Source organism: Peromyscus maniculatus, chromosome 20 (genome assembly GCF_049852395.1).
Source record: "Peromyscus maniculatus bairdii isolate BWxNUB_F1_BW_parent chromosome 20, HU_Pman_BW_mat_3.1, whole genome shotgun sequence".
Taxonomy (NCBI): domain Eukaryota; kingdom Metazoa; phylum Chordata; class Mammalia; order Rodentia; family Cricetidae; genus Peromyscus; species Peromyscus maniculatus.
Window position 1 is genome coordinate 47,607,717 of NC_134871.1, and position 25,464 is coordinate 47,633,180.

Here is a 25,464-nt window from a genome sequence, read left to right on the forward strand (position 1 = left end):
CTAGGCAGATCTCTGTGAGTTCAAGGCCAGCCTGGTCTACAGAGCGAGATCCAGGACAGGTACCAAAACTACACAGAGAAACCCTGTCTTGAAAAAAAATGAAGAAAGAAAGAAAGAAAAATTAATTGTCATCTAGGATAAAACTTATTATTGTCATGCTAGTTAAGTTTTTTAGGTTTTAGTTTTTTCAATTAGGTAGGTAGTCTTCAAACACTTCAAAAACTTACAGAATACGGCATTTAAAATGTTTTAAAAACTTAGACTTTCTGGACAGTGAGACACGTCTGCTCCTGGCAGCACCAATTTATTTCAAAGAGGAAGATGGGCATCGAAGACACTTATTTTCTTTCTTGGCACAAAATTGCCTGCTGGGCAAAGAACCGCTCTGTCTGGACTGCTTGACAGTATGTCATATAGACTGGGCATGCAGGACCCATGAAAAAATGACCACTAAATTTTGCCAAAACAAGGCAAGATGATCCTTCAGGTTGCTGCTTTGCAGAAGAGACTGCCAGATATTCTGCAGGACACAGGGAGAAGTGACTGAGAGACTATAGACCTATTGACTGAAGATGGATGCCCCAATGTTACAGAGGAACTTTGGATGACTGCCCAGGCAGCCAGCTGTCTCTGTCATTCTAGAATTTCAGAAGTTGCATACAATGCACTTCCTATTTACTTAGGTAATATTATATCCTTCTAGGGTCTTTGATGTAGTTGAAGACTAAATAGTTATAATTTTCCTTGGTTATGATAAAAGATAAGTAAGATATGAAACCTTAGACTCACAAATATAGGATGGTAAAATATTTTCTTTAATTTTACCAAATACAAATCGACTACATATTGTAACAATAATTCCTGCTTGATAACTAGTCTATTATATGTAATTTTGCTATGTTAAAATTAAAACCTTCCATTTTGATTAGATAGAAAAGGAGGAGTGATGTGGGACGTCTTTCTGTAGGCTGTGAATAAGTGTTGCTCCCATTGGCTAATAAATAAAGCTGTTTTGGCCCATGACTAGGCAACTTAGAGGCAGGCAGGAAATTCAAGCTGAGATAAAGAGAGAAGGGAGAGTAGAAAGAAGCACCTAGCCCCTGCCTAAGGAGGAACAAGATGCAAGCAGACAAGTAATGCCATGGCCATGTAGCAAAACACAATCATCTATCTATCTATCCATTTATTTATCTATCTATCCATCCATCCACCAATCTATGTATTCATATCTCTACCTCTCCATCTCTATCAATTTATCTATCTGTCTGTCTTATCTATCTATCTATCTATCTGTCTATCTATCTATCTATCAATTATCTTGCCTTATCTATCTCACCTATCTCTTACCTAGCAATCATCTACCTATCTAGTCAGTGCACACCTTGACTGGAACAAGTATTATTTTACCCCAGAAGGCTCTACATAAATGAAAGAGGAATCAGTAAACAATGTAAAATGATGGAATATTCCCTTTGAAAATGATAACATGACTGACACATAATAGCGGCACACACACAAATCCCAAACCTCTATCCCACACCACTCCCCAAACGTGAGGCTAATTAAGAAATTACAGACAAAGGATGCAGTCACATCAAACCATTGAGGCCTGCACCCTTGAGTTGTCTAAGCTTAAAGGAATCAAAGGATTCTGAGACAAAGAGTGATTGAGGTATTTGGAAGCCCAACCCCCTGCCTCTTATAAGTCAGCAGAGTCACCTAGCAAAGGACAACATGGAAAAAAAAAACCCCTACAAAGATACCCCAAAGTCTTAATCTGGGAGGATTTCTGTCACAGAACATCACTGACGGAACATTTCATAAAAACCACAGACATTTATTTCTTGAAGTTCTGGAAAGTGGCGAGGCCAAGGGCAAGGCACACGCAGGTTTGAGGTCTGATGAGACCTCTTCCTCATGGCTTCTCACTGCTACCACCATAGTGGAAACATCAAGGGAGTTTTCTGGGATGTGTAAGATAAGGGCACTGATCCCCTCAAAGGGCTCTGATCCGGAGACCCCTTCACTCTCCAAAAGCCCCATCTCTGGCATTCTCTCATTTGGGATGCAGTTTCAAAAGAAGAGTTTTGGGGGACACGGGTACGCAGTTCCAAACACTTTAAACCATTAAGAACAAGTTTTCATCATTGACTGAAACGACAATACAGCTGTGTCATGGAAGAATAGGAGAAGAGTATTTAAATACACACAGAGAATCCACACTAGCACCGAGGTTCAATGCCCACCATCAGCCAGGGAGTGGGCAGAGAGCTTTGCAAAAATTAACACATTGGGATGAAGGCAGCTGTTACAGTCCTTACAGACAGGAAACAGTACAGGGATGTTGAGTGACAGGACCATGATGTCACAGCTGTGAGAGACAGGCTGGAACTGAGCCAAGGTGTAGCTTAGGTCTCTCCCACTCGACTGTGCTTCCCTGGGAGGTTGAATTTCCTGATTGGTGGTGGTGGACGTGTCCTGTGTCTGCTCCAACACAGACTGCTCTGACATACTTTTATTACCAGACAGAACCCAAGGACAGGAAAAGTTGAAGTTCTGAGCCTGCATCCTTGGTTACTGCAGAGCCGAGAGCCATTTAAACAGACTGCTGTTGTCAAAACAAGATGTCTGAAGACAGAACCCAGGGGTTTGGAAAATCATGCAGTAATGGGTCAGTCACAGAAGGGAGCCCACAGACAAGCACCTGACTGGGGAGGATGTGCGAAGGTGAGGACATGGACAGGCAGGGGACACGGTCTGCAGCACCATGGAAGCTCTGAGAAAGAAACCAAGCAGAGGCAGAGGTCAGGAACACATGTGCCCATGTGCCAGCTGCCCAGCTGTGCCTTGCCTTCTTGTCTCAGTTTGCACAGAATAAAAGACAATGTCCTCACTCTCTCCCGACACTAGGCATGGTCTCAAAACTAAATGCTGTCCAGGGAGATGTGAGTGGAGCCGTAGATGCATCTTTCCCAAAGGCCACTTAAAAGACACGGACTTGCGAGGGAAGAGGTCTGATTTATTTTCCCTTCTTCTTTTCTTTCTTTCTCTAACCTATATCTCAGAAGTGATGGGTGGAACTCCAGCAGCCGTTTTGGATCATGAGGTAAGGATGGAAGCCACACCCAAGGAACGTGCAATAGGAAGAGAATCAGGCTTCCTCTTGTCACTCTAGAGTGACTACCACAGCCCAAGATCTGCTTCTGGTGTCTCTTTATGTGAGGGGAAAATTAAACACCTGTGGAGTTATGCACCATTTGTGAGAGTTTCTATATGCAAGCAAAATGTACCAGGAAATGCCCTCTGGATATAAAGGAGATAACTGTCTGCTAACCCAGAAACAAGAGGGAGAAACTTGATTCAAGGAGGGGGCTGCTGGATAAGGGACAGAGACCAAGTTCAAACCTCCAAGGTCCCCATGGTAACATGACATTCACTTATGCACTAATGTGAACATTCAGTCTTTCAAGAATAGAAGGGCAACCCTAGAGAAGCTTCCAGAAAGAAACGAACAGCAGGCTGCTTCCAGCAGGACAAAGGTCACACTGGCACACAGTTTCTCAGGAGGGACCCTGGTTTCTAACCACACACTGAGGAGACAGGGAGATGTAGCAGGTAAAAGTATTTGCAAAAGCCTGACAATGTGAGTTCAAGTCCCAGGTTCCATAGTGGAGAGAACTGAGCCCAGAAAATTATCCTCTGCCCTCCACACTTGCTGAGGTCCATGCGTGCCCTGTGCCACATAAACAACAATAAGAACAAATCAAAAAGACCAAGTTGTACTTGTTGTTCAGGGTCAACCAAAGTTTTGGTTACACGGAGCCTGGAAGAATCTTCAGATATTTCCTGAAAAAGTTATTTTAGCTGTTTGTCTTCAGGAAAGACAGATTCCAAGCAAGCCAGCATGCCATATCGGAACAGAGACACTAGTTCAGCTGGGAAGAAAAGCCAGTGTGTGAAACAACAGTGAGAACACACAGCTGTGTGGAGGGCGGGGCCAAAGCGCAGATGACTAAGGGGGGGGACGGCTTTGAGGCTGAGGTGGAGGAGAAATGAAAACTGCCTTTAGGAGGACACAACATGCTAATTAAGCCCAAGTGCTGGTGTAGAATTATATTTATAATTAGGAGGGGTTGTTCACATGTAAGGATTGAGTCAGGGCCTTGGTGTGCATTCAGTCCCAGCTACTAGGGAGGCTGAGGTAGAATTATTTCAGATTTGGAGTTGGGGCTAGCCTGGGCAACACTGTGAGAATCTGTCTTAAACAAAACAGAACAAGTAAGGGTTGAAAGTCACTGAGGATGAAGGGTAAGTGTAGAGAGAGGAAGGCTGAGGAGAAAAAGGGGGAAAACAGAACTTACTTCACCCTAATTCCTGAGTTTATGAAGAAATAGAATGTTTGGGGGGTGGGTAGCAGACAGAAATTTACCCCAGACAAAAACAATTTCAAAAGCCTTTTGGATACTGACTTGTTGAAGGAGCGTACATGGTGGTCACATAAAGAACGTTTGATCAGGGAAGGAGGGTCGCTGAGAAGTCTACTCAGTGTATCCCCAGCAAGAGACAATAGCACCAGTTAACTTGAGAGGACAACGGAAATGGTTAACCTGCAAACAGTTCTGATGACCTGAGTGTGTCTGCCTGAAACCCAGGGCAGGGCCAGAGCCAGAGGGGACTTGTAGGGCTCCCCTCCTGGCCAAGGCAGGCGTGGGAGAAAGTCCCACCTCTGTCTCCAGTGACCAGTTATGCTGAGAACAATCGTGATGCTCAGTGCAACAGAAATGAAGGATATCGAAGGATTTTTAATGCCCTGGATGAGCTGATTCTGAATCAGAAGAAACAGAAGGCCGAGGCACGATACATTTGCAAAGAAAAAGAAGTAACTGCAGAGAAGGCAAAAAATAAAAATGATAAGGAATATAACCAAGTGTGTCAGATCTAGAAATGGAATGCTGTCTCCAGCCACCGAGAGGGAGAGGTTCTGAACACTTGTGACTGGTGACTTGTGGTTAATGATGGGACCATGCTTTTAAGTTAAACTGTTTCTTTACATCATACCCTCCATTCCAAATCCAGAGAAGATTAAAGATCTGAAACTCAAAAGTAAAACATGAAGAGCATTAAAAACACATCTTTAATCTTGGGGGTTGAGTAAAACGTTGAAACCAGAAACCACAAGCAAAACAAAACCCAAACCAGAAGACAAGGCGGGAGCAGAGGCTGGGGGGTAAAGGGTCTTCTTTGCAAGCATGTGGACCTGAGTTCAAGGCCCAGAAGCCAATGAAGATAAAGCTCAGTGAGGTGGCATGCATTTTTGGTCCCAGCACTGGGGAGGCACAGAGACAAAGGCAGATCCCAGGGACTCGCTGACCGGCCGGCCTTGTCTACTCCTGAGTTCCAGGCCAGCGAGAGACTCTGTCTCCAAAAGAAGGTGGACTGTACCTAAGGACGGACAACCAAGGGTGTTGTCTGGCCTCCACATGAATGCACATGTGCACCCGTGCATCCATGATCACATACACAGAGCAAACTAAACGTAACAGTTGATGGAAACATTTTATGACACTAGACATTCTAACCCTGACCAAGGAAAAACAGAACAGAAACCCAGGGAACTGTATTTTCATCACAGATAAGTAAACACGATACATGAACTAACAGAGTTGGCCCTCAAACATGTGGATAAAGACCATGAAGGTCAGGACAAAGGGGAACTCCATCCTGTGCACTGAGACTCGGAGGGAAGGAGGGCGTCGCCTTCTGAAGCTTTTTCAGTGGGAAGAAAATACCTGCTAATACCTTATTTTATTTATTTTCTTTTTTATTATTAAGAAATTTTTTATTCATTTTACATACCAAAAACAGATCCTCCTCTTCTCCCTCTTCCTGCCCCCCTCCCCCCACCACCTGCTGCTAGTATTTTAAACACACCTCTGGGATATGACTCAAGTCAGAGATGCTGCAAGACACCATCAGGACAGAAACTGTTCTAGTCCACAGAAGAAATAAAACGGCCCCTGGAAAACACAGACAAGGGCGGCACAAAGCAGAGCCTGAAAAAGTGTGGTGGGACAGGTTCCTTGTGTGTGTAGCAAAGCGGGAAAGGGGTTTCTGGGGTAGGAGAGACTGACTGATGCTGGGGCACCTGAGAAAGGCAGCCTGTCTGGAGTGAGGCGAATCATCCCTTGCATCTCCAAAGGCAAGGAAACCTGGCCCTGAGGGGGAAGCTTTACTCCAGTGGAGGACAGTGAATGAAAGGAGACCAGATGCTGGTGAAGAGCCCAGAGCCTCTGCCAGAGGTTCCTGAACAGTGGGCGCGGCACAGCAGTGAGAGCTGACGGGTCTCACTAACCAAAGACTGTGGAAGCCAGTGTGGAGCTGGCCAAGAGGCGAGCCGGGAGAGTCCTCTTCATCCCATCAGTCCTTAGGGAAAGAGGTGAACTTGGCACCCTGTCGGGGAGCAACAGCCCAACACCTCCTTGTATTTTAATTTATATATACAAATTACATAATATAAATATATTATATATGGAAACTTGGTTTTTAGAATACTAGTGTGGAAAAAATAACTATATTCTAATGGGAGCCAAGACTGGTACATTGACGTTGAAAGTCACATTAGAACTACTGGTATTTCCTGTTGATTATTTTGTCTTGGTTTATACCAGTGGGATGGTATTGGTGACTTTGGACAAACGCCAACACCTTTTGGAGTTGGTTTCTTCATCTGAAAGGGGTGTGGTCCTCTACATTGCTTCTGTGTCTAAATGCTGCAGACATTTTCCACTATGCATTCCTTAGAAATGACTTAACTGGCATGCCAAACGGCCACTGTGGGGTTTTCCTTTGTTTATTTGTTTGCGGTGTGTTCACACAGCACTTCTGTAAGCAGTGTTTGTTTAGTTTAAACCATTCACTAACCCAAAGCCACGGTTAATAAGCCCATGTTTCTGAGATCCTCAAAAAAATAAGTCAGATTAGGAGGAATGTGCTGAAGCCAGAACTTTTCAAATTTAGCAGAGGATTTGAGCTTCCTTATCCAGATGTTATTAGATAATTTAAAAGCAGCCACTTCTGAACATCTACTTATAGACACACAAGTGCAGTAACAGGTCGGCAGCATCCATGACTCTAGATTATCCTAACCCTTAGTCAATCAGGTGTCTGTGCCTTTGACATTAAACACTGATGAACCATGCCCTCTCCTACATGAGCAGCTTGGCACAATAAAACTAAAAATGATGAATGGGTTGGGGGAAAAGTTACTCACCAGGGGTGAGTGCAAAGTTTACTCACCATGAAACTACAAAGAAGCAAGATATGAATTAATAAAGTTAGAATCTGAATATGCAAAAATGTTCCGGCAGGGCCTCTAAGGAGGGAAACCCCTACAGCCAGGCCCAGGAACCTGTCTGGTGAAGCTACAAGTCCGTCCCCTGTGTGAACACACACACACACACACACACACACACACCCCTTCCTATACCCCGGCACTCACCCTCTGTCGCGGTGGAAAATCTCCAGGCATGGGAATGAAACAATTCTTCAGGTCATATTTGCTGTGAGTGTTTCAATAAAAGCAGTGGCTGTGAACAGAGACGCAGTGGGAAAAGCCCTACAGAACAGGAAAGAGAGTTGTGTCCCTAAGAGCGGATGGGATCCTTTTATGATTTGGAATGTGGTCCTAGGGAGACAGAGGGTCAGTTATGGAGGAGGAAGAATGCTCAAGGGTCTCGGGCCACTTACTTTGCACAGTGTGAAGGAACCTAGGCAAATCAAAGAAGCTGTTTTCAGGCTACTTGTGCTGTGGTCAGTGTTGCTAAAGAAATCAGGATTTCAGGTTTAATAAATTTTAATATATCTCTCCCAGGGCTGCTGAAGTGTGTAGAAGTTTTGCAGAAAGCAGCTGAGAGGTGAGTCCTTAGGCAGATGAGACTGAGTGATACCATCACAAAATCTGGTCAAGACGGTCTAGAGCAGTGGTTCTCATCCTTCCTAACGCTGCGACCCTTTAATACAGTTTCTCATGCTGTGGTGACCCCGACCATAAAATTATTTCCATTGCTACTTCATAACTGTAATTTGCTACTATTATGAATCATAATGTAAACATCTGTGCTTTCTAATGATCTTAGGCAACCCCTGTGAAAGGGCTGGGGTCGCGACCCACAGGTTGAGAAACACTGATTTAGAGGAAAGGCCGCAAGGGTGAGACCTTCCTGAAGTGCAGCCAGGCCACCAGCAGTAGATGGAGCCTGGGAACAGGTGTCTCTATACTCAGCAAGCCTGCGTGAAGGAACACACCCAGGCCCCGTGGGCCCCGTGACTTAGCACTAAGATTCCTGGCACAGACAGACAGAATGTCCTAGGAGACCCCAGGGACTCACCAGGGAAGGACGGAGGTCTGGGGTCAGATGAGGAGAGAGCGGCGGCAATGGAGGCGCTCATGGGGCAGCATCACCGACACCCCTCGGGTTCCAGTACCGGATGTCAGGGTCCAGCAGAAGACTTCTTAGAGCCGACCACATGGTAGGGTCTGAAACGACATTGCAGCCCATCCAGACAGAGAAGGAGTCTTCTTTGAAAGCCCTTTAGAAAGAGGTAGGGAGAGGAGAGGCGCGGCACCACAGAGAAGTAGGTGAAGGTCCCTTTCCATTGCCAAATTAGGCTCAAAGGCACTGTGTGCTGGGTTTGAGCAGGGCCTGAGCCTCAAGCAAATTCTTGGGTTCACAGGTCATGAGATTTCTCTCAAACAATGGTTAATGTACGACCCCTGGGACACAGCCTAAGGGATGCATGAGCCAGTCAGTTTGTGAGCTGTGAGATGTGACAGTGGTCAGGCTGGCTCTGACTCCAGTCAGCAGAGGGGCTGAGTGTATAATCGTCCAGCAGGGACAGGTCCCCTGCAGTGCGATGGGACATCTCCCAGCCAGCACCTTAGGAACAGAACACACACATCTGGTCCTGAGTCTAAATGACATATAGTGGTTCAGAGCACAGTGTGATGAGTGTGTGTGTGTGTGTGTGTGTGTGTGTGTGTGTGTGAGAGAGAGAGAGAGAGAGAGAGAGAGAGAGAGAGAGAGAGAGAAAGAGAGAGAGACCGAGAGAGAGAAGAGGGAGAGAAGGAGAGGATGAGGACAAAGAGTAGAGAGAGAGAGAAAAGGACAGAGAAGGAGAGAGAGAAAGAGAGAGAGAGAATTTATCTACAGGACCTGGGATAAAGAAGTGCTGGAGACAGAGAGGGTGATTTAGAACTTCTCACAGTACTGGGTGTAACTTGGCAAGCTCACTTGGGACGGGCCCAGGACAACCAGGTTATCCAGCACTCGTCTCTGATCCTTTGTCTCTGCCCCTGTCTCTCTCCCTGTATCTCTCTGTCACTCTGTGTCTCTCTGTGTCTCTGTCTCTGTCTCTCTCTCTGTCTCTCTCTCTCTCCTCCCTCCATTTCTAATTGAGAGCAGAGGGTTATGTCTCCCACTCTCCCGATCCCACAGAAGGGTGGCTGAAAGCCCAGGACAAGGACACAACTAACTTGTGGATGGCAAAGTAAGATGGAACAGGGTGTTTACCCCCAGGTAGAGCTTTCAGGGGAGTCCTCCCTGCCACCAGACCTCCAGTGACGAAACTGACCCTCACAGAGCCCCAGAGCAGCCCTAACCGTAACCCTCCCAGAGCTCTGGCTGTGTCCCTAGCTGGTACAGTCCTGGGTGCCGCCTCCCCTACAAACTGCCTCAGGGTTGGCGACCTAGTCTTCCCAGGGGGGCCAAGTCTTACCTCCTCAGGTCCCCGGAGCAAGATACCACCCCAGCTCCTTCTCCTCCTGTCCCTCTCTGTCTGGAGACCCCACGACCCCTCCTTTGAGCCCATCTCTGCTCTGCAGCAGGAAGCCTCACCTCTGCATCGGCTTCAGGCAGCCTCCTTCGGGAGCCTCCAAGCAGCAGCGAGCCCTGGGCGCTTCCTATTTATTTTTGCCACGTCGGGAGGAAACAGAGAGCAGAATGAGGAAGCACCAATGCCCTTTCATAAGCAACTTCGCAATTCTCAGAATTATGGACATGCGTCTCTGATAATACGCACGGCATTTATTTCTGCCAAGGACACTGTACCCGACCGCCTCCTGGTCAGCTCTCACATACACTTCACGTCTCAGTCCAGGAATGGTCTCCTCCATGCCACCTTCCCCGACCCCTCTGGAGGAACAGGGGGCAATAGCCACCCTCCCCCTGAGCGTGAGCCCCGAGTCAGGCAGAACTAGGGTGGACCCCAAGGGCACCACTTCTCAGCATGTGGCCTTATGTAAATTAGCTACAGGTGGCCTTGTCAAGCCTTGGGACCCCTTGTGGTATTTTTCTAGAAGCACCTACAAACCAGAAGGATTTTGAGGGAAAACTTATGTTCACAACCCTCGGTAAGCAACAGAAGCATTCTGGATCCCTGGGGGTCTGCTCTCCTTTCTCGTTCCTGCCTTAGAGTCCACTGTGACCTGCCCCCAACTTGGTCCTAGGGCAAGTCAGGGTCTACCTCCATTCCCCTCCCCCAGGGCCAGCCATGGCTTGCACCTCCTGACTGGGTGTGAAGTGAATAAATGAATGGACAAAAGAATGAATGACTCTGAGGCTGGTGGGGTTGCGATGAGGTGAGCGAGCCGCTCATTCGGGGCAAATTTAAAGGGGCACCAAAAGAGAAGTCATAGAAGTGAGTGATAAAATGCGTGTGAGTGACATTGTGAAACAGTATGTGAAAACACAAAGCAATGAGTGGAAAAATACAGTGGATGAGGTGTCGGCCTTTGTTTTTAGAGAAGGGCACCATCGGTGACACACTGGTCATTTCTCATCTCCCAGTCCAGAAGTACAGAAGAAATACAGAAGCAGGAGGCCGGACAGCCAGGAGAGGGACCCCTGGGCAGGGGACAGTCGTCAGCTCAGGATGAGCAGAGTGGGTCAGGAGCAGGCTCAAAACCACCTGCCGACCTCTGACCTTATCGTTCTTCTCTTGGAGATCAGTGTGTTCAAATCTTATGCTTTTCGTCTATGAGGGGGCAGATGCCTGATTTTCAGACATAGCAAGTTCTGTTTTACTTGGTATTTTCTTTTATTCATCAGAAAATGAAAGTCAAGAAAAACCACAGTCTGCCTGGGAATGACGGACACAGTCCACGGGGTGGACAGCAGGTAGATGGAACACCCTTGGTTTACAGTGGTGTTAAATTAAGTGCTTGTAATTCTTTTCACCCATGAAATAGCTATGCCATAGTAACTGGTGCCAAATGGCACTGGGGAGGAATCGTGTCAACCCATGAGAGGCTTTCACTGTAAACATGGGACAGCCACACAAGGCAGGTGGCCTCTGTCTGATCACTGAATCCACCATCCAATGTGGCCTTGAAATTCGAAGAAGTGAGTATCTCTTCACACATTGCATAACTGTTTCCCCAAATACCTCATGTTTGAGAAAATTAACACATCATCCAGACACCCCATAACTCCATGCACAAAGCATAAGTGAATTGATCATGCCCACCATCTCCACCACACAGGACACTCCAGACATGTAAAGTTGACAGGAAATCCCTTGATTCTTTGCTCATAGTCAGTGACAACATGTCTCTGTTGGCAACCTCCTCGTTTGGGGAACGGTGTCAGTCTAGGGTCCTGTAGAGTCCTTGCTGTGCGTGTACCACAGGGGGTGCCACCCATCTCCGGCCGCCTCTTTCAGATACCATCCCTTGCCTAACATGGAATGAATTTCAAATCTTGACTTGGAGAGTAGGAAGTGGGACTGAGTCAGGGCTGGGGCTCAGCTGACCTCAGGTTCCTGTGCATAGGATTGTCAAGGGCCTCCTTCACAGGAGCCCCCAGGGCAGTGGCCGGGCAATGACCAATGGGAGCAGGCCATGGAGAGAGAGAGAGAGAGAGAGAGAGAGAGAGAGAGAGAGAGAGAGAGAGAGAGAGAGAGAGAGAGAGAGAGAGAAGGGAAGAAAGGTTTTCAGGAGAAGCCAAGGAAAGAGATGGCCCGCATCTATGGGGTCTGAAATTACACCCCAGGGTGACTACAAACAGAGCCCTGTCTTCAGAAATCTCATTGTCTACTCCTGACAGACCCAGCCTTCACCTGCCAGCTAAGCATGGAGAGGCGGTGGACCACTGAGACTGCTCTGTGAAGCAGCAGGTGATGGGAGAATTCCCACTGAGCTACGCCTAGTCTGGCTCCAGAATGTGAGCACCTAGCCTTCAGTCATCTTTTGTTTCTCTTGTTGCCCTCTATGAGAACCTTGTCTGAGTTTTTCCTAAGGGTACAAAGCCTATGCAAACATGGTTGGGAAAGTCAGGCACACTGTGACTGATATTCCATCATTGAGAATTTGCATTTGACAATGTCCCTTTGGAGGCTTTGTGGGGGGATTGGAAATCAACTTGCTAAAAGCATAAACTTGAAGAACAATAAACATGCTCTTGGCTAAGGAAGGGTGTCTCAGTCCAGAAGAGGCTGGGGTCAGAGATGTGTGCCACCATTCCTGGTTTGTACCAGAGTTTTAAACCAAAGCTATTAAAAATACATTGGTAGCTGGGCAGTGGTGGTGCACACCTTTAATCCCAATACTCGGGAGGCAGAGCCAGGCAGATCTCTGTAGCTGGAAGGGCTAGGACATCCTTTAAGTGTACTGTGTCCTCTTCCCGTGGACCCGCATGAACCCACACCGGTTCAACAACATTTGGGAGTTGAGCTTGCCCGGGAACACATGCTGTGCTGTTAGAGGCCATGCCAGAGTCTCACCTGCCTGAGTGCGGATAAAGGCAGATCTGTGTCCTGCTGTCCCAGTCAGATAAGTGGGACCTAAGTTCCGGAACACTGAATCCTGCTCTATTTATCACACACGCTACGCACCACACACGTGGACATACACATTGTCACCTAAGCAGCTACACAGAAGAGCATGTGCTTGTACAGAGAGCAACATGTATAAACACTCACATAGGCATCTGGACACATCTGGACATTTACACACACGGCATTGCTAGCCTACACACAAGTACAAGTGTGCAAGGAGGGACAGCCCTGTGGGTGTGTCCCTTACATGGTCACATAGGGCCTCCTGCTCAGAAGAGTCCACACCAGGCTTGATTAATTTAGTTCATGACTGTTTGTATGAGGACAGGTGTGCATGTATCATGGCTCACACAACATGGCACACCTGTGCAGACCAAGGTACAACTTTTGGGAGTGAATGCTCTCCCATCCTGGGTCTTGAAACTCAGATCGTTAGACCTGCATGGTGAGAGTGTTTTACACACCCAGCCATCCCACCAGCCCCACACTTCTTCTTTTTTAGACTAGTCAGCACAGTAGTTAGAAGCGGGGAGGGAAAGTTTAGAAGATGGAGATCTATCTTTAACTGACTGTGAGCAATCAGTTGAGAGAACTCCCCACCTTCAGACCTGCCCACACTAGGTTTAATGCTCAGGGCGTTGCAGTTCTCAGCAATGTTTGAACAAGAGGTCCGAGTTTGCATTCGGCACCGAGCTCTGCACAGATGCTCCCACAGTCGATGCCACTCACTCTGCTTTGCTCTTCCCTGTCTTGACCACCAGCTCCAGCCCTCAAACTCACAGGCTCCAGAGAACTGCATGCAGCTGGTGGAGCCAACTCTGCAGAGCTGAAGTAATGCAGGGTGCCGACCTCTAGGTGGCAGCACCACTCTGCTCAAACCTGGGTGGGCTGCAGTGGGGAGGAAAAGGCCTCTCAGCTATGGGATGGGTGACCTGGGATCCACTCTTCTCCTGAAAGCTTGAGATTCCCCAACGCAACTGTCCCTGAAAGGATTGTAAGGATTATCTGATCCATTCTGCTACAAATGTGTTTGTTTGTTTGTTTGTTTGTTTGTTTGTTTGTTTGTTTGTTTGTTTGTTTGTTTGTTTTTCAAGACAGGGTTTCTCTGTGTAGCTTTGGAGCCTGTCCTGGATCTCTCTCTGTAGACCAGGCTGGTCTCGAACTCCCAGAGACCCGCCTGCCTCTGCCTCCTGAGTATTGGGATTAAAGGCATGCGTTGGCTACCAATGCATTTTTTGGTTTAAAACTCTGATACAGGCCAGGAATGGTGGCGCACACCTCTGACCCCAGCACTTGGGTGGCAGGCAGGCCAGTCCCTGTGAGTCCGAGGTCAGCCTGGTCTGCACAGTGAGTTCCAGGTCAGCCAGGGCTGTACAGTGAGACTCTGTTTTGAAAATACAAACAAAAATCTGATTACAAACAACACATTATATTGTAGAATTCAGAACACACACATACACACACACACACACACACACACACACACACACACAGAAAGAGAGAGAGAGAGAGAGAGAGAGAGAGAGAGAGAGAGAAAGAGAGAGAGAGAAATCCACTTGATACTTAAACTATTTATATTTTGTATGTGCCATGTGTGTGAAAATGTGGTTTGTGTATGTGAGTGCTGGTGCCTCTGGAGACCAAAGCAGACCAGACCCCTGGAGTTGGAGTTACAGGCCACTTGGTGTGGCTGCTGGGAACTAAATGTGGGTCCCCTTCACGAGCAGGAAGCCCTCTTGAGCCCCACCACACCTCTCCAGGCCCACATGTGGTTTTGAAAATGCCTTTAGCTTTTTCTTTCCTATCTTTCTTTGCACCATGCTTTTGGTTTATTGGTGGCATCTCCCCTACTCCAGAGCTCAAGTGAGAAACCAGGAGAAGGACCCAAGTCCTTGAAGTCACCTGTAACCCCTCCACACTCCTCAAGTACTGGAGAGATGCAGTCTGTCCAGATCTCCAAGGGAAGCAGCTGGAAGACAGACCTCATCTCTGTACAGGCACATCTGTCCACATCTGTCCACTAGGAATCATCGCATTCCCTCTGAGGCCTCCTCCAAGTAGCAGAGGTTTTCCCACACCCCTTTCCTTAGAGGTCTGGCTCATTCCCCTTTGGGGTTGCTGCTGAGCCAGACTTAACAGGCAGGAGGGAGACAGAGCCATTGTGCTCAGAAGGCACCTGCAGCTGGTGTGTGGGCACAGGTGGGATCCCCCCATCCCTCTCTGGGGAGATTAAAAATATCCTTGCCCTCTATTGGTCCAATGGTGTCAACATGGCTGGACTCGGGAATAGCTGGGAAATTTCCTTTTGGATGTGTCTGAGGAGACTGTCTAGTCAGTGGATGGGGTAGGGGACGATCCACCTTTGTGGGTGGTCACAATCCAATTGGTTAGAGTCCCAACCAATTGGACAAGAGGCAGAGGACAGATCTTTTCCTCTCCTGGAACAGGAACACTTCTCCTGCTGCCCTGTGACACCCGAACTTTCCAAGAGACCCTTCAGCCCTGATTTATATCTATAGATCCCCTGGCCCAGCCTGTGGGTCCAGACTGAGCATTACATGAGGCTTTTGAATTTGTATTATGATATGATGTCCCGGCATCTCCAGCTTGATGAGAGCTCCTTGGGGCTTTCCGGGGCCCATAACCACATAAACTAACCCTCTGAATCCCCTTTCCTCTTCTTCCTTTCTATTGACTTGTCTCTCTGGAGCAGAGGGCCTCAACCTGTGGGTTGTCGCAACCCCTTTGGGCATTGAACCACCCTTTCACAAGGATCACCTAAGTCCATCGGAAAACAGATATTTACATTACAATTCACAACAGTAGCAAAATTACAGTTTTGAATTAGCAATGAAACTAATTTTATGGTTTCGGGTCACCACAACATAAGGAACTGTATTCAATGGCTGCAGCATTAGGAAGGTTGAGAACCACTGATCTAGAGAGCCCTGGCTAAGGAAGATGGCAGGCCTCCCACACCAGTGGTGTTCCCCCTGGCTTTAATTTTTCCTGCATAGGTCTATGGCTCTGAAAGTGATATTGGCATCTTGGAGTCTGGGTTTCTTCTGTGCATCTGAAGACCAGAGTGATTTCACTGCAGGTAGAGTTGGGACTCAAAGGAACTCACGGCCCCCACTGTCACATCCATCGTGGGTGCTGGGAGCTGAACTCAGTTCCTCTTCGAGAACAATATGTGCTCTATAGTGCAGTGCTATCTGTCCAGCCCAGGTCTCCCAATGTAGCCCAGGCTGGCTTCGAATTCTCGGTCCTGCTGCTTCGGCCTCCCTGGAATCACAGGCATGAGACACAACATCGGGTGCGGGGTGTTTTAGTAGATGTACGAGTGTGTAGTGATCAAGGCCCAGTAATAAGTGTACATACATGGATCATCTCTTTGTGTCAACCACGTGATCAATCATTTCTTCCAGCTCTGCTGATACATCTGGTACATGACTGAGTTGCAGTCACCTCCTGTGCTCTGGAGTGCTGGGACTTTCTCTCCTATTTAACTTGTCAGTCACCCTCTCCATGGGCCCGGTCCCTTCCTCCGCTAACATCCATTCTGGTCTCTACTATGAGATAACGTATTTAACGTCCACATGTGAAGGAGAGTGTGTGGGATGAACCTTCGCGTGGGCTTTTAATTTACTTTCTAGAGTCCCAGGTTCAGAGTGGCGTCTGATTCTGATGTTTCACAGCCTCTGAGTGCCCTGTTTCCTCATGAAGCATGGTTGAGTCATTGATGCCTGTTCATGTCAATCCTGAGCCATCGTCAGTTGTTATGAATTATGCAATAAAATCTGAGGGAGATCTCACAAGCATTGAAACAACTGGATTACCCAGCGTCCTAATGTGCAGAACAAAGACACTTATTAGCTTGAATGGCTCATCTTTTCCCTGAGTGACAGGAGTTGGTGATGAGGTAGCACAGAAAACAAGCTCACCCTGAGACCTTTGGGACCTTCGTTCTGGCTGAGCTCCAAGCTGCAAGCCTGTCTGGGAGCCCCAGCGAGCCTGCCTCCAGCTCAGAATGGCCTGTTGTCATCTGTCATGCTCAAGTTTTCTTCCTCCAGGAGGGCCTTGATGTATTGTTCCCAGTTTAGGGACCCGAGAGTGTGTTGCGCACACGGGCAAGTTTTCCTGGCCTCTTGCCCCTTCCCTGGGTGTTATTAAACGATACAGGGATTATTTGGTTCTTCAAGGCACTTGGGCTGCTAAGCATTTGAACTTGAACTGAGCTTAGCACCGGGGAAGAGCCTGCTGGCAAACCATGGAGGCCCGGGGCGTTGTAAGTGGTTCATTGCTAACGACCCATTCTAGGTTAGTCCCCAGATGAGAATGTGTTTGACTGTTACTATTAAAAGGGGGGCTTACTGAGTCACACTGGCTCAGCATGTGCAAGGCCCTGGGTTTGTTCTCCAGCACCGCATAATTAAATAAAGGAATAAATAAACAAGCAAATGCAGAGCTGCTGGTGTCTGAAAACATTCTTTCTATATTCCAGACGCCATTCACCCCTCAGGAGTACGTATCCAAAGGCAAGTGGTGCTCTGGGGAGTACTGCCTCCACCCCGAAGCAAGCCTCTCTGGCGTAGAACATTAGATTAAAAAATCGAAAAGATTTTTGCTCACCTTTTACCTTTTTTTTTTGGTTTTTTTCGAGACAGGGTTTCTCTGTGTAGCTTTGCGCCTATCCTGGAACTCACTTGGTAGCCCAGGCTGGCCTCCAACTCGCAGAGATCCGCCTGCCTCTGCCTCCCGAGTGCTGGGATTAAAGGCATGCACCACCACTGCCCGGCTGACCTTTTACCTTTTAAACCTCGAGGTTTATTTGTTTTTGTGTATATGGGTGCTTTGCTTGCCTGTGTGGTGTGCCCTCTCAATTGTCCTGTTTTCCTTCTCTCTCTGAATGGCAATTCCATTTTCAGTCGCTCAGACCAGAAACTCTAGGCTCATTCTTGCCTGACGTTTCTCTTAAACACCCTTTCCTGTCCCCTAGCTCACTGCACCATCATCCAGCCTGAGCTGCTCCTGGAACCAGCGGTGTGGCGCTGTTTCTGGGGACTGCTTTGGACCAACAGAGGCCGCCACGCCCCCCTGCATCTTGGTCTGGCCTCCTTGTTGGTCCCTCCCTCTCTTGCTCTGTCTTCAGATCCTTCCCCTCGAGCACCTCCTCGGGCTCTAGTGCCATGCCTTCGAATTCTGCCTTCTTCACCCAGAACCTACGGACGCAGCCCTCAGACCCATGGCCTTTGGACGGTCCCTCCCCAGCGGGGACTTCAGCAGCACCATCCTCTCATCTGATGTTGGTGCGGCTCTCCGGCATCCTCCCATCCCAGGGTCTATGCTGTCCCCTCTGCCAAGATGTCCCCCGGCCCCACGATGAGTGCTGAATGTCTGGTTTCATGGACATTAGGCAAGTGCTCTCTCCAGCCTCCAGCTCTCTTTTTACTTTTCATTTGGACACAGGGTCTCACTGAGCTGCCCAGGAAAGCTGGAACTTACTTTGTAGCCCAGGCTAGCCTAGAACATTTGATCCTCCTGCTCCAACTTTCAAGTAGCGTAAGTCTTTCTGTCCTTCCCAGTTCCCCCATCCCCACTCTCATCCTGGGTGGAGAGAAGTGTTGGGACAAGAGGAACGGGTTTTGTTTTTCTCTAAGGCCTTTATAGCAAACTAGAAATAAAGAAAATAACCATGGGGTGGGTCAGGAGATGGCTGAGTTCATAGAGGACCCGAGTTCCATCCCCAGCATCCAAGATTGGGAAGCTTGGTAGTGGTAGTGCTGCCCGCCAGGTTACTGGAAAGACGGAGGCTGGAAGACCTGGGGCTTGCTGGCCAAACAGTCCAGCCAAGTCACTAAGCTCTGGGCTCTGGGAGAGATGGCTCAGAAAGCAAGGTGGAGAGCTCTCGAGGAAGGTAGCAGATGTGGACCTCTGGCCTCTGCGTGAATGCTGAATGCATGCACCTGCACATGAGCACGTGCACACACACAAGGAAATAGCACAGAACCAGAGTTCTCCATGTCACTATTGCTCTGTCCTTGCTATACGCTGAACACCTTGAGGACAAGAGATATGTCACCGTGGCCTTACGCTCTGATGTTACCCAGGGTTTCTGGTTCTCTGGAGATGGGGTAGGTGGCGTAGGGCCTAGTCCCTGTCTCAGGCCAATAAACCTACATAGAATGCCGCAAAAATAAGACAAGCCAGAGCCTGGGGGGGGGGGGGGGGCGGGTCTTGAAAATGTGCTCTTAATGGGATGACACTGCATCCAGGTGACCTTAGAGCCAAAGCACGGGGTGGCTGCCTTTTGTCTTTCAAAAACCGTGGTAGATGACCAGGCAGCTTCCACTCAAGCCTACCAATCAGAGGGTAGTGTTTCTTGGTGCTCACCAGGGGGCAATGCTCATTCAGCTGACCCTAGAATTCGTGACCAAAAGATCTTAAGAGGGATGAGACCTGGAGTGATCCAGGCGGGAAAGAGAACACTTGTGACTAGCTTGGACTAACAGGACTATTCCACTGGAGAGAGGATCGTGGGGATTTCTGAAATCACCCTCCCTCTAGTCCAGATACCCCCTCCGAAATCACTGTCACCAAGGACACAGACAACTACAGCTAACACTAGGGAACAAAGGAAATGCTGGACAGACACATGTTCTGGGTCCAGTCCAGGAGGTACCTAGACACTTAGGAGGTGAGGACCCCAACCCGAGAGAAGCTGGAGACAGAGAAGAAAGGAGAGGGTCGGACAGGATGCCCCTGGGGATATCTGTTGGGAGAGGTCCCGGCTTTGCTTATGAGCTTTGGGTACTCCCATAGTCCTGAGACACGCCCCCAGCCCCCCCCCCCAGTATTCCCTGGTTATATCACCAGTACAGACCTGATGTTCACGTTGTTCACAGGGGCTGCTTCCTGACCCCCACTTCAGGATTCCCCTCAGTTCAGAAGCCCAGCCTCCGTCCCATGCTGTCTGGAACCTCAGCTCGGAGGCCACCAGAGTCTGATGACAATATCAAGCTGCCTGTATGTACGCGCCAGCCCTTCAGGTTCACTCTGGACAGTCCTGTCCCTCCCGTATCCAGCCACTCTGTTGTGAGCCTAGGAGCACCTTGGGAGGAGGGGGTCCCAGGATCCTCAGACACCAAGGATGGTCTTGTTCTGGAGCAGGTGGCAGACTACTGTCTCCCAGCACTGGAGGCTGACCTCTTCCTCCTCAGGCCAAGACTTAGTCCCCAGGATGGAGTCATAGCTCAGACTGATCCATCCCGAAACTTTGCCTCAGCTTGTGGCAGCCCGGTGCACCGCTCTTCTTAAAGCAGTGAAGCTGCTGAAGGGTCTGCCCAGCTTCATGATGCTACAACAGGCTGCCCACCTGCCTTGGTTGAGACTCTGGCTCAATACAAATTCAAAAGCCTCGTGTAATGCTCTGTCTAGACTCACAGAATGAGACTGGGGGTCTGTTGATACACATCCTGCATTCAGGGCCGAAGGGTCTCTAGGAAAGTTCTGGTGTCACAGGGCAGCAGGAGAAGTGTCCCTGTTCTAGGAGAGGAAAAGATAACTGTCCTCCGCCTTCTTGTTCTGTCTGGGACTCTAACCAATTGGATTGTGACCTCCCATAAAGGTGGATCATCCCCTTCCCAATCCACTGACGAGATAGTCTCCTCAGATACACCCAAAAGGAAATTTCCCAGCTATTCCCGAGTCCAGCCATGTTTGTAGTAGGACAGAACCATAGGGTTGAGAAAATCGGTTCAAATCAGTTTGCCAAGTCATGCAGGTAACCTATTTCCTTATGAGCCAACCTGATGTCTGCCTGAGGGCCTAGCACCAGGTGCTGTCAGAGTTCCTGATCATGCTGAGTCTGCCTGAGGGCCTAGCAACAGGAGCTGTCAAGAGTTCCTGATTGTGCCCAGCCAATGAGGGACAACCACACAGTGCTACCAGATTGGCATACAGACTGCATGCTGGGAAGAGGGTATATAGGCCTTCCCTGTTATTGAATAACTGAGTTTGTTGTTTGCCTTCAACTGACTCCTGGTGTACAGAGCCTTCTCACTCTGTCCCCTGAAGGAGCCATCAGTATCCAGTAACACATGTTGACACCATTGTCCCAATAGAGGACAAGGATATTTTCTATCTCGCCAGAGAGGGATGGGGGGATCCCACCTGTGCCCACACACCAGCTGCAGGTGCCTTCTGAGCACAATGGCTCTGTCTCCCTCCTGCCTGTTAAGTCTGGCTCAGGAGCAACCCCAAAGGGGAATGAGCCAGACCTCTAAGGAAAGGGGTGTGGGAAAAACTCTGCTACCTGGAGGAGGCCTCAGAGGGAATGGTGGCGATGTGGACAGATGTGGACAGATGTGCCTGTACAGAGATGAGGTCTGTCTTCCAGCTGCTTCCCTTGGAGATCTGGACAGACTGCATCCCCCCAGTGCTTGAGGAGTGTGTGTGTGTGGGGGGGGGGGTGGTAAACAGGTGACTTCAAGGACTTGGGTCCTTCTCCTGGTTTCTCGCTTGAGCTCTGGAGTAGGGGAGATGCCACCAATAAACCAAAAGCATGGTGCAGAGAAAGATAGGAAAGAAAAAGCTAGAGGCATTTTCAAAACCACATGTGGGCCTGGAGAGATGTGGTGGGCCTCAAGAGGGCTTCCTGCTCGTGAAGGAGACCCACATTTAGTTCCCAGCAGCCACACCAAGTGGCCTGTAACTCCAGCTCCAGGGGTCTGGTCTGCTTTGGTCTCCAGAGGCACCAGCACTCACATGTACAAACCACATTTTCACACACATGGCACATACAAAATATAAATAGTTTAAGTATCAAGTGGATGATTTTTCCATTTTTCTGTGTGTGTGTGTGTGTTCTGTTTTCTACAATAAAATGTGTTGTTTGTAATCAGATTTTCATTTGTTTGTATTTTCAAAACAGAGTCTCACTGTACAGCCCTGGATGACCTGGAACTCACTATGCAGACCAGGCTGACCTCGGACTCACAGGGACTGGCCTGCCTGCCACCCAAGTGCTGGGGTCAGAGGTGTGTGCCACCATTCCTGGCCTGTATCAGAGTTTTAAACCAAAGATATTAAAAATGCATTGGTAGCCAGGTTGTGGTGGCACAATTTAATCCCAGTACTCAAGAGGCAGAGGCAGGTGGATCTCTGGGAGTTCAAGGCCAGCCTGGTCTACAGAGTGAGATCCAGGACGGGCACCAAAACTACACAGAGAAACCCTGTCTCAAAAAACAAACAAACAAACACATTGGTAGCAGAATGGATCAGATAATCCTTATAATCCTTTCAGGGACAGTTGCCTTGGGGAATCTCAAGCTTTCAGGAGAAGAGTGGATCCCAGGTCACCCCATCCCCACAGCTGAGAGGCCAGTTTCCTCCCCACTGCAGCCCACCCAGGTTTGAGCAGAGTGGTGCTGCCACCTAGAGGTCGGCACCCTGCATTACTTCAGCTCTGCAGAGTTGGCCCCACCAGCTGCATGCAGGTCTCTGGAGCCTGTGAGTTTGAGGGCTGGAGCTGGTGGTCAAGACAGGGAAGAGCAAAGCAGAGTGAGTGGAGTCGACTGTGAGAGCATCTGTGCAGAGCTCGGTGCCGAATGCAAACTCGGACCTCTTGTTCAAACATTGCTGAGAACTGCAACCCCCTGAGCATTAAACCTAGTGTGGGCAGGTCTGAAGGTGGGGAGTTCTCTCAACTGATTGCTCACAGTCAGTTAAAGATAGAACTCCATCTTCTAAACTTTCCCTCCCCGCTTCTAACTACTGCCTTTGACTAGTCTAAAAAAGAAGAAGTGTGGGGCTGGTGGGATGGCTGGGTGTGTAAAACACTCTCACCATGCAGGTCTAACGATCTGAGTTTCAAGACCCAGGATGGGAGAGCATTCACTCCCAAAAGTTGTACCCTGGTCTGCACAGGTGTGCCATGGTGTAGATGTAACCAACCGTCTTATTAAATAAGAAACACAGAACCAATGCAAAGAAGAAAGCCAAGAGGTCAGAGCTAAGAGCTAAAACCTTACCCTTCCTCCTGGGATGGTCCTACCTCTCCGAACCAGAGCTACTTCCTGTGTGTCTGTCTTTTTATAGTGTTTCTGTTTTGCCTTCTCATTGGTTGTAAACCCAACCACATGACTGCCTCGTCACGGCCTGTCTCTATAGATCTCCAGGTTTTCTATGATTGGTATTGAGATTAAAGGCATGTGTCTCCAATACTGGCTGTATCCCTGAACACACAGAGACTTACCTAGCTCTGCCTACCAAGTGCTGGGATTTCAAGCATACGCCACCACTGCCCTGCTTTCCTATGGCTTGCTAATAGTTCTGACCCCCGGGCAACTTTATTTATTAACATACAAATAACATTTGAATACAAATAAAATATCACCATACCATGGTTGTGAGCCATGATACATGCACACCTGTCCTCATACACACAGTCATAAACTAAATTAATCAAGCCTGGTGTGGACTCTTCTGAGCAGGAGGCCCTATGTGACCATGTAAGGGACACACCCACAGGGCTGTCCCTCCTTGCACACTTGTACTTGTGTGTAGGCTAGCAATGCCGTGTGTGTAAATGTCCAGATGTGTCCAGATGCCTATGTGAGTGTTTATGCATGTTGCTGTCTGTACAAGCACAAGCGCCTCTGTGTAGCCGCTTAGGTGACAATGTGTATGTCCACGTGTGTGGTGCATAGTGCGAGTGTGGTGAAGAGAGCAGGATTCAGTGTTCCAGAACTTAGGTCCCACTTATCTGACTGGGACAGCAGGACACAGACCTGCCTTTATCCACACTCAGGCAGGTGAGGATGGCCTCTAGCAGCATAGGGTGTGTCCCTGGGCAAGCTCAGCTCCCATTAGCCAGCCTGAGACAGACCCGGGCTGCTGGGGGATCAGCCTCTTGTTCTGGCCAACCCCAGGCACAGGCCCCTGATGTCTTTCCCATTCACTGACAAGTTTTCCTCTCTTAGTCCCACCCAGCAGGTTGTGCATCAGCTGCCACTCAGCAGGACCAGTCTCAAGGACCTCAAAGCCATTCCTCTGAAATAGAACCAACAAGAACAAAGCACAGCTTCAATGACAGCCAGCAACCACAGATGGCCCGATCACATCTGCCACTGGAGTCCCTGCTCTCTCCCTCTAAAGCCCCATTCATCCATCAAAGGTCCAGCCAATCAGAAGAGGACTCACTTCCTCCCTTTTGTCAGTGATAGTGAATCAAATCAGGGAAGCCACTGGTTTTGTTTTGCCTCAATGGATCAAGCTGGTCGTTAAAATGGACTCATCACGCTGAAGTCCCGTGGCACCGAGCATGATCTTGAGAACCTGACTGGATCTAGAATCACCATGGAAACAAAACTCTGGCCATGTCTGTGGGAGGTTATCTAGAGTAGGTTAATCCTCGTGTGAAGACCCACCCTACATACGGGCGGTGCCATCCTATAGGCTGGGGACCTGGGCTAAATGAAAAGGAGACAGCGCCCTGAGCATCAACCCTCCTCTCTCCCCTCTCCCTGACTGTGCACGCACTGTGGACGGCCGTCTGCTCCTGCTGCCCTGTCTTTGTGGTCATGACCGACTGTGGTCTCTCTCTCGTGTTGTCTTTGTCAAGCATTTTGTCGCAGCATCCAGACAAGTCACTAACACATCAAGCTACAGTTTCTCTGAGCCTCTAAGAAATCAAGACTAGAGAACAGCCACACTTCCAAGCAGGCCAGGTGACCTGGATGGGTAATGGGGTTCCCCTCTGCCTTCATCCCCACAGCACGCCAAAGGCTCCTGCAGCCATGTGAGGGAGCCAGGGCTCTCAAGCTTTCCTATCTCCCTGTCTACACTTGCAAGGGAGGTCACTTCCTTTAGCCCTTTTCTGTCTGTGAAACAACCCTCTGTTGGCTCTCTGGAACTATCCTACCTTATAAAATGAAGTGCTGCCTGGCTCCAGAATTAAAATTTTAAAAGCCAATTAGCATATTTAAATCCTGTCATGTTGCCCCCCTGACAGGAATTACTAGGTAAAATCTGCTCTTTCCGAAGAACTCACGGGCAGCTGTTCCTCTTTGGTGCCCTCTCAGAGACCTTCCATATTCCAGGGCACAGAGCCCCACTGCCACTCAGCCTTCCAGACTGTCCCCGTGGGGACGCTGAGCAGAGCTCCCAGCATCAGAGAGGTGGCGCCTGAGAGCAGCTCCCATCCAGCTGGTGGCGCGGAGGTGTGCAGGTCCTGACTGGTTCCCGAGCCCCCCTCTGGGAAACTGAGGGAGCCCGCAGGGTGGCCGTCTGCTGGGCAATACATCCTATCAGCTACCTCTCTCTGCCTCTCCCCTCCTCCTGGAAAATGGCTCCTACGTAAACCCTTCATAGGAACCCTAGTCCCAGAGTCAGCTTGGAAATGACCCATCATGGAGACTGCCCTCTGATGCTGGTCTCACCTGGCTCTGTCCCCGGAAGCTAATCTGGAGAGAGGGCTGTTTGTTTTCTTGCTAGTTTGATTCACCTTTCGGGTATGGACAGAACGGGCTGTGAATGCTGGCTCAGCAGGCATATACTCGGGGGGACTTCGAGTCCTTGAATAACGCCCACCATTGCATGTGCCGTGTGTGGAGAGGGTCGGGCAATCTGCAG

General features: G+C 48.9%; 1 protein-coding gene across 7 annotated transcripts in view; it reads right to left on the minus strand.

Moving 5' to 3' along the window:
- Positions 1 to 24,991, minus strand: part of LOC102921088 (cytokine receptor common subunit beta-like) — a 45,368-nt gene extending 20,377 nt beyond the window's left edge. For 3 of the 7 annotated variants that reach the window (XM_076556314.1, XM_076556312.1, XM_076556310.1), the window contains exon 1: positions 8,388 to 9,003. In XM_076556314.1, coding sequence (XP_076412429.1) covers positions 8,388 to 8,448 — 61 coding nt within the window. In that variant the 5' untranslated portion in view covers positions 8,449 to 9,003. The other 4 variants (XM_076556316.1, XM_076556313.1, XM_076556311.1 and 1 more) reach the window with 4 other exon arrangements.
- Between the last annotated feature and the right edge of the window lie 473 nt (positions 24,992 to 25,464).